The sequence below is a fragment of the Rhincodon typus genome, chromosome 6 (genome assembly GCF_021869965.1).
Source record: "Rhincodon typus isolate 14 chromosome 6, sRhiTyp1.1, whole genome shotgun sequence".
Taxonomy (NCBI): Eukaryota; Metazoa; Chordata; class Chondrichthyes; order Orectolobiformes; family Rhincodontidae; genus Rhincodon; species Rhincodon typus.
In genome coordinates this window covers 56,886,392-56,899,927 of record NC_063337.1, presented here as the reverse complement: position 1 = coordinate 56,899,927, position 13,536 = coordinate 56,886,392, and the positions used below count along the sequence as shown (strand labels likewise).

At 38.9% G+C, this 13,536-nt stretch overlaps 1 protein-coding gene across 9 annotated transcripts in view; it reads left to right on the top strand.

Moving 5' to 3' along the window:
- Positions 1–13,536, top strand: part of picalma (phosphatidylinositol binding clathrin assembly protein a) — a 124,538-nt gene that overhangs the window by 87,581 nt on the left and 23,421 nt on the right. For 4 of the 9 annotated variants that reach the window (XM_048598481.1, XM_048598477.1, XM_048598473.1 and 1 more), the window contains exons 13-16: positions 8,224–8,340; positions 11,020–11,151; positions 11,240–11,270; positions 12,490–12,592. In XM_048598481.1, coding sequence (XP_048454438.1) covers positions 8,224–8,340; positions 11,020–11,151; positions 11,240–11,270; positions 12,490–12,592 — 383 coding nt within the window. Of the gene's footprint in view, positions 1–1,137; positions 1,219–8,223; positions 8,341–11,019; positions 11,152–11,239; positions 11,271–12,489; positions 12,593–13,536 lie in introns of all 9 variants that reach the window. The other 5 variants (XM_048598478.1, XM_048598474.1, XM_048598482.1 and 2 more) reach the window with 4 other exon arrangements.

Below are 13,536 nucleotides of genomic sequence, written 5' to 3'. Positions count from 1 at the left end.
TTCTCCATGACTTTGCTCCACACTTACGTTGCTGGAAAATATTGTAATGTATATCACCTCCTGAAGGCTCCATTGTGCTTGATCCAGTCTATTATGTAGTCTTGTCAATTCTTTGCACCTTTGTTTGGAAGTCTTCAGTTGTCAGCGCGAATGAACCACACTATTCAGAATACCTTTCTAATAGAAAAACTAAACCCTACGTTTGATCGCATTTTTCCTCAGGTTGGTTTCATTTTTCATTACATTTTGTTTGAGGCTCCTTTGACCATTTGTTGTGTATAAATATGTTCTGAACATTCTTTTCTTAACTAACACAAGCAAAAACGTGAATCAAACCTTACTTGTTGAACTTTGTCATCTGAAAATTGTTTGCTGTTTTGTCAGCATGTGTCTAAACTTTAGAAGTTGATATCTGGAAGTGAAGTGTTACATGCATTAAGATGCAGGGTTTTCATTTTGATTTGCTTTTTCATTCATCTCTTTCTGCCTTTCTCTAGTTCTTTCTTATTTTTGATTTGGTGGACAAATGAACATTTTGCTCTTACTTTTGCTATTATAGATGTCTCAATCAAATATTTTCTCAATTGGCTGCTACCTGACTTTTTTGATTAATTATTTCAATGAAAAAACTTCAAAGACTGCATCTTAAACAAAATACCAGATTTCCTTTTTGTTTCCAATTTGGACAAGTATATTCTGTGCTGTATTGTCACATGTTTGGTGTTTACTGTTGAGCTTTGGTAGTTTTAAAATGGCAAAGGGGATGAGTATCGCATTTTGAGTTTGAGACCTTTTTTTACTTTATAGATGTGAAAATATGCTAGAACACAGTCAGCTGAAATAAGCTTCTGAACTGTTTAGTCTGTAGTCTGGTGTATTCAGTGCAAATACTCATTACTGTTTAGGAGTTATCTATCAATGTGTTGATGTCTAAAATGAAAGTGGAATTGTAGTTATAGGTTAGTAAGCTATTGTTAAAAATTGAACAGTGTGTGGTTTAGTTTGTCTATGACGTGCAATTAACTAATAAATTGGACTTTTCTCTGTCTTATTTCTACTTGTGCCTGATCTTCAATCCTCTGCTAAGTAACGTCTACTTATTTTTCTGTCCTATTTCTTTGCACATGTATCTGTCAGATTCCTTCTGTGGTCCTCCAGCCTATTCTAATGCTTCCCAGTTTAGAACTGAGCCCTCTGCTGTAGCTGGTCTATTCACAGGTAGGTTTTTCACAGCTGCTTGTTTCCAATGCAGTAACCTGTTAGGTGTAATCTTTTGTTAGTTTATTGTGTGCTAAATTGCTATGTTTTCATTTACACGTGAAGTAGGCCAGTGTCTCCAAAGTTCTTGACATGTTTTGGACAATGTGATACTTAAAATACATTTTTGTACATTTATTTAAGTACTGTTTTGGTACAGATTCTCACAGCGTGGAAACAGATCTTTTGGTCCAACTCGTCCACTCCAACCAGACATTCCAATCTGACCTCGTCCCATTTGCCAACATTTTTGGCCCATATCCCTTTTAAACCTTTTTCATTCATATACCCAAGTGGATTGTACCTCCTCCCCTAAATAAATATCAGTAGTGGTATACGACATGGGGAAAACCAAACTTGAGACATTAGTTTTATATGTTGTGCTTAGTTTACAGTACTCGCACTTCACACAGCTATTCAGGGAACAAATTATGAACCAATTCTTCTACGGTTCTAATCTAAACGTAGAGTGTAAAACACTTTCATCAGTGAGTTAAAGCTGATTTGTTAGACCAAATAAACATGAGGCAATAAAAATCTCTTGAATTCCTGAGGAAAAAATATAAATTCACACACCCAATTATGTTGCTGATTATAGCTGGAAGATTTTCCTCTTGCACCTAATGCTGTATACAAACCTCTCTAATTTGACTTGATCTAATGCAGCAAATAGTGTGGCTACAAGAGCACATCAGAGGCGAGGAATTGTGTGTGGTAAGTAGCACAGTACATGTTCCCCAAAGCCAGTCCACCACCTACAGGGCCCGAGTCAGGAGTATGATGCAATATTCTCTACTTGCCTAGATGATTGTAGCTCCAAAACTCCAAGTTTGTTACCATCCCAGACAAAACATCCTGCTTGATTGGCACCCCGTCTGCAATCTTCACCACGCTCTCCCGTCACCACTCATGTATAGTGGCAGCAGTATTTACCATTTACAAGGTGCACTGTGACCTCCCCCACGTAGAAGCACAACAACAGCAGATGCATGTGAACACCATCCAAAAATTCTCTATCAAGCCAATTCTCCATCCAGGGTAATTAGGTACTGGCAATAATTCCTGATCCAGCCATTGACACTCGTGTCCCATTTTTAAAAATCCACATTGACTTTCATTGCTTTAACTCAGTGACAAACCGCATATTTGCAAAAGGGGACATTTTTACTCTGTTTGATTTCTTGGGAAGCTCAGATCCTTGTCCAAAATGGAAAATGCAACAGTATTTTTTCATTTGGGTTTACACTATAAACATATTAGGTTGTGCTAATCCCCCAATGATGATAGTCGTATAATGATGCAGTGATAAATAGAAATTGAAGTAGATAACTTAGATGAATGTGAGACAATAGATGGAATCTTCCCAGGCCCTGAATGACTTGGGCTATGGCGGGAACCACACGAGAAATTGAGCAAGGCCTTTTCTTGATGTCGAGAGCAACAGGTTGTATTTTCCAATTAAGGTCAAGATAGAGAGCGATGAGAGAGCTATTCATGGGGATTATCAATCATTATCGCTCTAATTCCTACCTAATCTCACCTCATTAATATCCAGGCTCCCATTCTACCTCCCATTGAATGGAAAAAGGGTGCTGTTATGTAATTTGAAGCAGGTACATAGCGACTCTAATCTGTTGCTTACTCCTCCTGACTTCCATCTCGAACACCCAGTACCAACATTTCAAGGCATGTTCCATGGTCAGTGACTGCATGCACACTCACTTCCCTACTTGAATGCATACAGTATCCCGGCCTTCCCTCTTAGCACTTTGCTCCCTCAGCCAGAGCTAACAGGCTTATAATACTTGAATAAAGGCAAAATACTGCAGATGCTGGAAATGTGAAATAATGACAAAGTGCTGGAGAAAATCAAGAGGCCTGGCAACATCAATAGAGAGAGAACTGAGTTAACATTGAGGCCATTATGACTCTGGAACTGAAATGAGCTCAAGTGCTGGTTCTTATGGCAGTGACCGGGGGAGGAGGAACAAATGAAATAAATGGTGTGTGTGTCCAGAGCAAAACACAGAGCCAATGATATGATAATGCAGTGATAAATATGTAAAATAGATGTAATTGTACAGAGAAAGGGAAACATCTTTGCTGAGAGCAAGCCAACAAGACACAAATAATCCTGGCTGGGGCGAGTGGAGTTGGATGAGAAATGGAGAATGGGTCATCCTTTTGAAGTTGTAGAAGTCAAAATTGCGTTTTAACGGCTGTAAACAGTGTTCCAGCTATTTTTCTTCATATGTTTAAACCTCTGAGGTCTGTGCAGGCTATCAACTTCCGGAACTGCAAGTTCGTGCTGCAGATGGTGTTGGCTTGCTGATGACTGTGTGCATGGACACTTGGAGTGGCTGTACACATGTGTAGCCACACAGCTTAGAGGAAATGTTGGCTGTAAAATACCTAAGTACTGTTCCTCCAGCTTATGTTGAGCTTTGGCAGAACACTGTAGCAATCCAAGGAAGAAAATGTCTCCCACAGTACATGCCTTTGCACTGAAAGGAAAGTCAAGACACACAACTAGAAAGCTTGTTTTGGTTTTCCACAGTAACCAGTCAAGGGAGTGGGCATGTTGATCTATGACACCATTTTATATTGATCTCTCACCTAGCAACATGTGAATATGAAATTTAGAACTGTACAGCACAGAATGGGACCTTCGACCCACGATGTTGTGCCGAACATGATGCCAAACTAAGTTAATCCCTTCTGCCTGCCTTTGGTCAATATTCCTCCATTCTTTGTATATTCATGTGCTTATCTAAATGTCTCTTGAATACCCCTATTGTATGTGCTTCCACCGCCACCTCTGGGAGCCAGAGCCAGTTCCAGACTCCGACCACTCTGTTTTTAAGAAATACTTGCTCTTCACATCTCCTTTTGAACTTTTCCTCCCTCACCTTAAATGCACTGCCCCAAGTATTAGATATTTCAATGCCATGAAAAAAATTCCAACCATTAACACTATGCATCTCATAATTTTATAGACTTCTGTCAAGTCTCCCCTCAGCCTCCGCCACTCCAGAGAAAACAACCGAAGTCTCCTTACAGCTCATATCCTCTAATCCAGGCAGCATCATGGTGAACCTCTTCTGCATCCTCTCCAAAACTCCTACATCCTTTCTGTAATGTGACAACGAGATGTGAATGCAGTACTCTTAAGTGTGGCCTAACCAAAGCCTTTTAAAGCTACAACATAATATCCTGACTGTCGTCCTCAATTCCATGACCAATAAAGGCAATCATGCCATATGCCTTGTTTACCACAATATTTACTTGTGTGACCACTTTCAGGGAGCTACGGACTTGAACCCCAAGATCCTTGTGTATATAAGTGCTGTTCAGGGTCCCTGCCACTAATTGTATACTTTTCCTAAACACTTGATCTCCCAAAGTGCAACACCTCACACTTGCCCAGATTAAACTCCATGTGCAACTGATCTATAATCCCGTTGTATCTGTTGACAACCTTCTACACTATCCACAACTCCACCGATCTTGTATCGTCTGCAAACTTATTAACCCCACCCACCTACATTTTCATCCAAGTCACAAACAGTAGAGGTCCCAGTACGGATCCCTGTGGAACAGCAATAGTCACGGACCTCAGGCCAGGAAAACTCCCTTCCACCACTATCCTTGGCCTTCTATGGGCAAGCCAATTCTGCATCCACGGAGCCAGGTCACAGTGAATTCCATGCATCTTAATCTTCTGGATGAGCCGACCATGAGGGACAACATCTACTGCTCTACTGTCATCGATCACCTTTTATCAGCACCGTGAAAATTTCAATCTAGTTAGTAAGACATGACCTGCCCCCCACAAAGCCACACTGATTGTCCCTAATTAGGCCATGCTTTTCCAAATGCATGTAAATCCAATCTCTAAGAATTCTCTCCATTGCTTCCCAACCACCGATGTGAGACTCACCAGTCTAGTTTCCTGGATTATTCGCTATTTCCCTTCTGGAACCGAGGAACAACGTTAGTTTCCTGCCAGTCCTGTGGGACCCCTCCATTGGCTAATGAGGATACAAAGATTTTGGTCAAGTCCCCAGCAATCTCCTCTCTTGCCTGTCTCCTATAATCTGGTATAGATACCATGTAGCCCTGAGGAATTATAAGTGCTTGACCAGGTTGCTGAACAACCTTTTAAAGATAGCGCCAGGGACCCTGGTTTCTCGTTTGTTTGGCATATTTTGTCTTGGAATCGAACAAAATGATTTCTCTGACTTCCTGTTGTACAATTCTCCAAGTGATTTTATGTTGTGGTGAGAGTTGATCTTATTCAAAACAAAACTAGAACAAGAGGCCATAGTTTTTGGCAGGTTTAAAACTGAGATGAAGAGGAATTCTTTCTCTCCATGGCTCAAATCTGTGGAATTCATTACCCCAGAGTGCAGTGAATACATTTGAGGTAGATAGAGAGACAAACTTTTAATTAGTAGTGGATTGAAGGGCTGTGTCGAGAGGTCCAAAAAGTGGAGTTGAGGCCGAGATGAGTTTAGCCATGATCATGTTAAATGAAGGAGCTGGCTTGAGGGACTGAATTGCCTACTCTGAGCTTAGTTTTTATGTTCATAGAATGGCTACAGTGTGGAAGCAGGCCATTTGGCCATTGAGTCCAAACCAAACCTCCAAAGAGCATCCCACCCAGACCCAACCCACCCTATCTGCATAGCACTGCATTTCCCATGCCGAGCCCACTGAGCCTGCACATCCCTGGACACTGAGCAATTGAGCATGGCCAATCCGCCTAACCTGCGCATCTTTGGACTCTGGGAGGAAACTGGAACACCTGGAGGAAATCCATGTAGACACTAGTAGAATGCACAAACTCCAGGCAGACAGTCATCTGAGGCTGGAATTGAACCTGGGTTCCAAGCACTGTGAGGCAGCAGTGCTACAGACCATTGAGCCACTGTGTTGCCATATTCTTGTGTTACGTTACATTACTTAGAATTTACAACCTCGAAAAAAGGCCATATAGACCATCTGGCCTGTCCATGCTGATGTTTTACAAAAACCTATTCCCACCATATTCAGTCCAACTTTATCTGTATGTCTTTCTCTTTCAGCTAGTTAATTAACTTTCTCTTAAGGCAGATAAGCTATTTACTTCAGTTACCCTATGTGATAGCAAGTTCCACATTCCAATTAGATCAGCTGCTTCATTCTGTGTCTTGGTCATGTTACTTCTGATATTGAGTTGAGTGGGATTCAGCCACTTGGCCCTCAAGCCTGCTCTGCTAGGCAATAAGATTGTGACTGATCTGATTACTCCATTTCCTCCTGCAATAACCTTTCACTGACTTGTTTAATAGAACCTATCTATCTCTACCTTGATGTCCAAAGACTCTGCTTCCATTGCCTTTTAAGGAAGAAAGACTCATAACCTGTTGTGAGGGGAAAAAATTCCTTATCTTTGTCTTTAATGGGCAGACCCTTATTTTAACCTATGACCCTTGCTCTAGATTCTTGCACAAGAGGAAATGTCTTGTTTCAAACAAGTCATCATTTACCCTGCTAAACTTCAGTGGGTACAAGCCTACACTGTTTGCATTATAAAGGCGCTGATACTAACAGTTGTTTTAAACATTGAATTACTGCTCCACATTCTTTCTTCAGGCAGTTTTTTTTTACTGCTGTTGCAATGCTTAATTATGTTGCATTCATACCAACCACGCAGAAGTTCAGAGTGTATATCTACATTCACCATGCCATTTTTCTTGTTGTTTGAAGTAATTCTCATTTCTGCATCCTGTAGGCAGGAATCCTGTTAAGAACAGAAACTCCCTTGCCAATGAGGTTGCTGACTTGCTCGCCAAGCTGATTTGTTTTTGTTCAGACGTTTTGTCACCAGGCTAGGTAACATCATCAGTGAGGCCTCTGATGAAGCGATGTTGTTCTACTCCGCTTGGAATTTATACTGTGTGGTCGGTTATGATGAGCAGTGTCACTTCCAGTTATGTTCTGTATGGGTTTGTAAATGGGTCCAATTCTATATGTTTGTTGATTGCGTAATGGGTTGAGAACCATACTGCTAGGAATTCCCGTGAGTGTCTGTTTTTGCCTTGGGCTACTATGGTGACGTTGTCCAAGTGTACCAATATTAAGGAAAGTTTGTTGTGTTGTTTTGCTGCTAGCTGATGTTCATGTATTCTGGAATAGACCTGCACAGGAATTCCTAGAGGCATGGTTCTCAAACCATAATGCAATCAACAGCATATAGAATTGGACCCCGTATACAAACCCACATAGAACAAAGCCAGAAATGATACTGCTCATCATGACGGACCGGAGAATATAAATTCCAAGTGGAGTAGAACAACATCGCTTCGTTGGAGGCCTCACTGACGTTAGCTAGCATGGGCATAGATCATAGAATCCCTACAGTGTGGAAAAAGGCCATTCGGCCCAACAAGTCCACACTGACCCTTGGAATATCCCACCCAGACCATCCCCCTAGAACCCACTAAGCTACACATCCCTGAACACTACGGGCAATTTAGCATGGCCAATTCACCTAAGCTGCACATCTTTAGACTGTGGGAGGAAACTGGAGTACCCAGAGGAAACCCACGCAGACGGGGAGAATATGCAAACTCCACGCACAGTCGCCCGAGGGTGGAATTGAACCCGGGTTCCTGGTGTTGTGAGGCAGCAGTACTAACCACTGAGCCACCGTGCTGCCCAGTGTTGAAGATTTTTTTTTTTTTTTTGTGGAATGCTTCTTCGGTAAATGTGACTGAGCTGTTTCTAAATCTTGTGTAAAAAATATTGTTTCTAGCACATAAAACAATGTAGTCAAGAGCAGATGTTTAATTAAAATGCACGTTTGTTCATGCATTGAGATAAAACTTAAGAATGAGAAGGCTTAACTGAATTATGAGGGCCATTTTTTGTATGTTATTGAATTATCCAGTCTATAATAACAATGCTTGGTTGTATTTTTAGGGTTCAATCCCTCGCCAGCTACTCAGGCACCATCATCAACAAGCCTTAATGTTGACTTTGAGTCCGTATTTGGGACTAAATCAACTTCCACAACCAACAGCATCATTGATTCTGGTGGTAAGGATATTGTCTTCGTTATATGGAGTGCCACAAATTTATCAAATAATTTTTCTGTGTATGCTAATGCAAATCCTTTTACTGAAATTGGCGTCTAATATTTAAATGGAAAACATTTTACACCATGATATCATCCATCACCCTCTTTCTTTGCCAGTTTATATAACAAATAGCACTAACTTTGATTATGAGAGAGGATCACCTGGATCCCCCTCCTTTTAGGAAAGAAAATAAGTGCTTTGGCACAGCTGATTTTATTTCCCCTCACTCATTCTGGAATGCAAGGCTTCATTTGGAACTGCACACTTGTCTCATTTGATGGAGTAGTGTTGAGGATGGATTGATTCTGTTGTGAATGCTGCACAGGAGCTCAACGTAATCAAACCATCAAAATTCGTGAAGTTGTAACCAAAGCCTGCATAGCATTTAGCCTGGTACAGTCAGATATTACTTTATGTTCATGATTGGAGCAGACCTATGTGAAATTAGTCTGCTTTAAAACATTTAAGAACTGAACCACTTGCCTCCTGAGTTAATAGGATAACTGGCTGATTTCATAATCTGGCAATAGGTTTGTGTCCAGGAGGTAATGAGCTTTTCAGAGATCCTGACTTAAGATGAAGATTATTTTAACTATAATTAAGATGGTTTGGAACTTGTCCATACGATCTTGTTTTCTAAGGATCCTGATTGAATTACTCATGAGATGCTTGTGAGGAGGCTTTAGTTTACTTATTGTCTGTATGGTTCACTTGATACCAAACTGAGTGTTATAAACTTCTAAATTGAGTGTCTATTTTCTGTTTGTACTACTGTTGCTTAGTTTCAACACTAAGATTTTGACCCGTTTCCGAGCCTTCCTGGTGCCAGTTCATGATTGAATGTTGATTATTAGCACTATCCTCACCGCCATTTAAAAGTAGTTTGTGAATTCTCAGTTGCTCACAATTTTGACCGTCAATGCATAAAATTGAGAATAATGGGAAATAGAAGGCTGATCTTAGTTTTTAAAGAGTAATTAATTGGGGGAACAAAATTTTGGTTAAGTTTTTTTTTTGGAGTGGCTAGAGAAAGTAGCCATGTATAATTGATAGCCAGCTGGTAAATTTTGTTCACTCATATTTAGCAAGCATTTTGGAATTATTTAACGGATAAATTTTCCACAAGTTAAATTGTTTAGTGTTTCTGTCTTACTGCTACTTCCCAGTCTCTTCCTTAACGTGTTGTGCTGACAACTTCCCCAAGGGACTCCTTGATGTGCATCACTCTGATCTGTTCTTCGCTTAGCTACAGTTTCTCTGTGATCATTGGCTTCCTGATCTCTGCAGTTTCAGCAGATTGAAACAGGTAGCGCTGTAAATAAGGATAGAACTTCAATTAGCTATGGTCCTGATTCTATTATTTTGATGTGTAAGCCTTTGTTCAGTCTTTTAATTGAGTGTTAATTGGATCTATAATGCTTAATTACTTTGAATTGTTTGTTGGCTGCTTCCAGTTGAACACTACAGTTTGAAACATCACTTTTTGTATGCCCCATTGATTGGGGAAAAATAATCTGACCAAATATGGCAATGTCATTCTATAAATTGGAATTCCTAGTTGATTGCCCTGCTCTGCCACTGTGGGTGATGAGATTTTGTGCATGTATAATCTGTTCTTCATGAAGGTCCATGATAAATGTACAATATAAATTATTGACCTCTTTGCTTTAAAGAATTGTGCATATACCGCTGTTGTTTGCATCCAGAGAACATGACTTCCAAAAATTGCGATACGTAACCAAGCCAAAATAAAGGCACAATGGTACATTGGACATCATAAAATTAACTTTGGCTCATTTAATTTATTATTTCAAACCAAAACAATTTACAATTGTTGCAATACTTTTCCAAAGGAATTATTAAAAATGATATCATGTCCCATTCTGATAACTGCTGCCCACATTAATACATCTTAAAATTATTATTTTTAAATGTGTTATTGTGGACAATGTTTCTAAAAATTAGAAGCTAAATAATATCTAGAGTTCCAATTTAATTAGCTCAAGTGACAATGGTGTTGAGGTATCTATTTTCCAAGTCAGTTAATAATGAAACTTCAGTTATTGTACAGAGAATACAGTGAAGGTTTTAGGGCATGTGGAGGAGCGAGTGTTTCTTAGTCAGGGCTACCTATGTCTTAGTTTTACTTTTAAACCTTGTATAAAAATAATTTTGAGAGTTTTAATGGTATATGAACATGTATTTGAAACACTGCCAGAAAATTATTTAATAATCATCAAGCATATTTGCATATCTTTCATTTTATCTTGTCCAGTCCTTTTTTTCTTGCATGCAGTACTATTGGTCTATTCCTGCATGTTGCTACACTGGATATTTTTCAAGTATGGCTGAAAGCAGTATCAAACTATTATTTTTTTTTTAATCCTCTTGTCAGTATATAATCAGTACAAATGTAATGCTTTAGTTGTATTTTATGGCTTGTTTTACAAACATATTATGCTATTCTAATCTTTTTTTTTTCCTACCATCCATACATATGGGTCCTTGGCTTTGCTTGGCATGCTTAAATGGGTGAGTTGGGACTTCACATTTTACCAATAAAGTTTGAAAGGTTGAGTACTAAGTGTTGTGCCAGCAATTTTTTTTTCTAATTATATTGCATTACTGACCTCCAAAGACTTTGATGGATTAGGTGGACTCTTGAAACCAACAATAGCTTTGCAGAATCAGTCTCAGCCACTTGCAAAGGAGCAACCAGGCAAGCTTGTAGGAGAAGATTTGGATTCATCGTTGGCCAACCTTGTAGGCAGTAAGTATTTTCACTGCATGCAGATATGCCCTTATCAGTGTTTGATAAGTGAAAATTAAGTAATGCAAATTATTTTCATATATTGCAGACTTGGGAATTGGAAATGGATCCACAAAAAAGTAAGAACAATCTTAATGCATGTTTATCAAAACAACTGAAACTGATTCTTTTTGGCGGCTTTTCAATGCAGCAATCTACTGAACCTGCGTGACTTACTGTGTGTACACAAATTGAAGCATTAATGATGGAACCCTGAAAGCATGTTTTTAGTTAAATATTTTTTAACTAGCCCAAATCCTTTAGTACTTGGATCATTATTGTATCTTACATCTCTTGGTAAGTGATCACAAAGACATTTAAAATTGTCTCAAAGTACTTGATACCGCTTGCTAAATACAAAAAATGAATACTGACTTGTTTTCAAAAAAAGACGTAGAGTGGCACTTCAGCTGATTAGGGGAATGTACCATATAATATCCAAGTGTGGTCCATTTTATGTTTTAGTGACTTGCCAGCAGAATCTCAGTTTGTGGATTCTAGCTTACACGGTTTTAAATTCAATTTCAGTCAATGGGTTGCTATTTTTGATCTTGGTTTGTGTGTTTCCTTTCTACTTTTAAATTTTCAGTTGCTTGAATCGTAATTACAAAGAAACAACCTTTTAAAAAGACACCTTAAAATTGATAAATAAAATGCCAAAAACCTAGTCTCACTGTCAATATATTAAAATTAGGCTTTGTGTATTCTACCTTTCTTCGTGGATGACTATGCCCAGGAGCTTTACCCACAATTTTTTTAAACTTGATTTTATCCAACTGTGTGCAGTGTCCAGCAGTCTGAATCCAGTGACACGTTCCAAGTCTCATTATTTGTTGAGATGAGTTTGTGATCGTCATTGCATTACAGGATTTGCTGAACACACCTGTCCATGGGACTGGTTATAAAAGTATATTACTCAAGGAACAGCCTTGATGCTACTTAGCAACACTGTCCATGGCAAGAGTTTATAAAATCTATGTACCCACTGGACACTAAGAATAGTTTGAAACCAATTTTGATGCTAGCCTGCATCAATGATCTTTAAAGCTAAGGCAGAGCAATCTTTTGCTTGAACATAATTATCACTGAGGTGAAGAGACGATGTTCTGTGAAAAGTTTGGCTTCAATTTAGTTTTGTGGCTACAATTCCTTTGCCTCAAGGGGCCTATACAATTTTACTTGCCTGCTGTTTAGTTTGGTCTGTTATTTGATTGAACCAATGTGCATGAATGTATTGTGATGCCTGATTAATACGCCCACGTGGAGAACCATTGATTAAATGATTATCCTTTGCCTAAGAAGTGATCTTCATTGGAACCAGCCTGGGGAAAAGAAGTTGACTGGAGGAACCAACTGGCAGCCAAAGCTTGCTCCTACTACTACCTGGAATCCTGCTACAATGGTAAGTTATAAAGTTTATGAAAGGCTTTTGATGGACTTTTTTTTCATAGAGAACGTGAAGAGAAGTGGGAGATTTTTTTTATTACTAGCATGACTTTTGTCAATCATTACAAATTTTAAGCTTGGACAGAGTAAGTGAAGTGGTTATTGTAAACATAATAAATACAAAATTTGTGAAATGTCACAATCGAGAATAATTCACTGCAGCTTGTACCAAAGCAAAACTCTGTTTACTGAAAGTTTAGTATTCATAATTCTAGAAATGTGACAAATTTACTGTTTTACAATGTAAATTTTATTTGAGTCAAGTATATTTGGTTTATTGTGTATGTTTTGCTTTTTATAATTGAAACTTATGAAATTTTGTTTCTAATTTTGTTGCCTTTTTTTTCTAAGCTGCTGACTTCAGCTTTTATTATTCAGATTTTTGGGAATATCTTCAAACTGCTAGGACATGACAGTTCTTTGTACTCTACATATCAATTAAGTGGAAGCATGTTAATTGATCACAAAATCATAGAATTTCTTTCAACACAGAGGGAGATTATTCATGTCTACAGTGGCCCTCTGACTGAGAAATTTGTGTGTAGCCATCCCCCAAATTCTCCTCTTAACCCTGTGCATTTCTTCTTTTCAAATAAATCTAATTCCTTTTGAACTTCAATTGAACAGTGCATTCCAGATCTTGCTTTGTGCAGAAGTATTTCCCTCTACTTTGGCTTCTTTTGCTAATTACTTAAAGTCTGTGCCCTGTTGTCTCTGGTACTCCCATGAATGGGAGCAGTTTCTCCTTATCTATTCTGCCCAAATCCCTCGTGACTTTGAATACTTCTATCAAGTATCCTCTGTTGTGTCTTCCCAACATTTTCAATTTTTCTCATAACTGAAGCCCTCAGCCCTGGAATCGTTCTTTCTCTCTAGTGCCCTGCCAAGTGCACTGCTCAG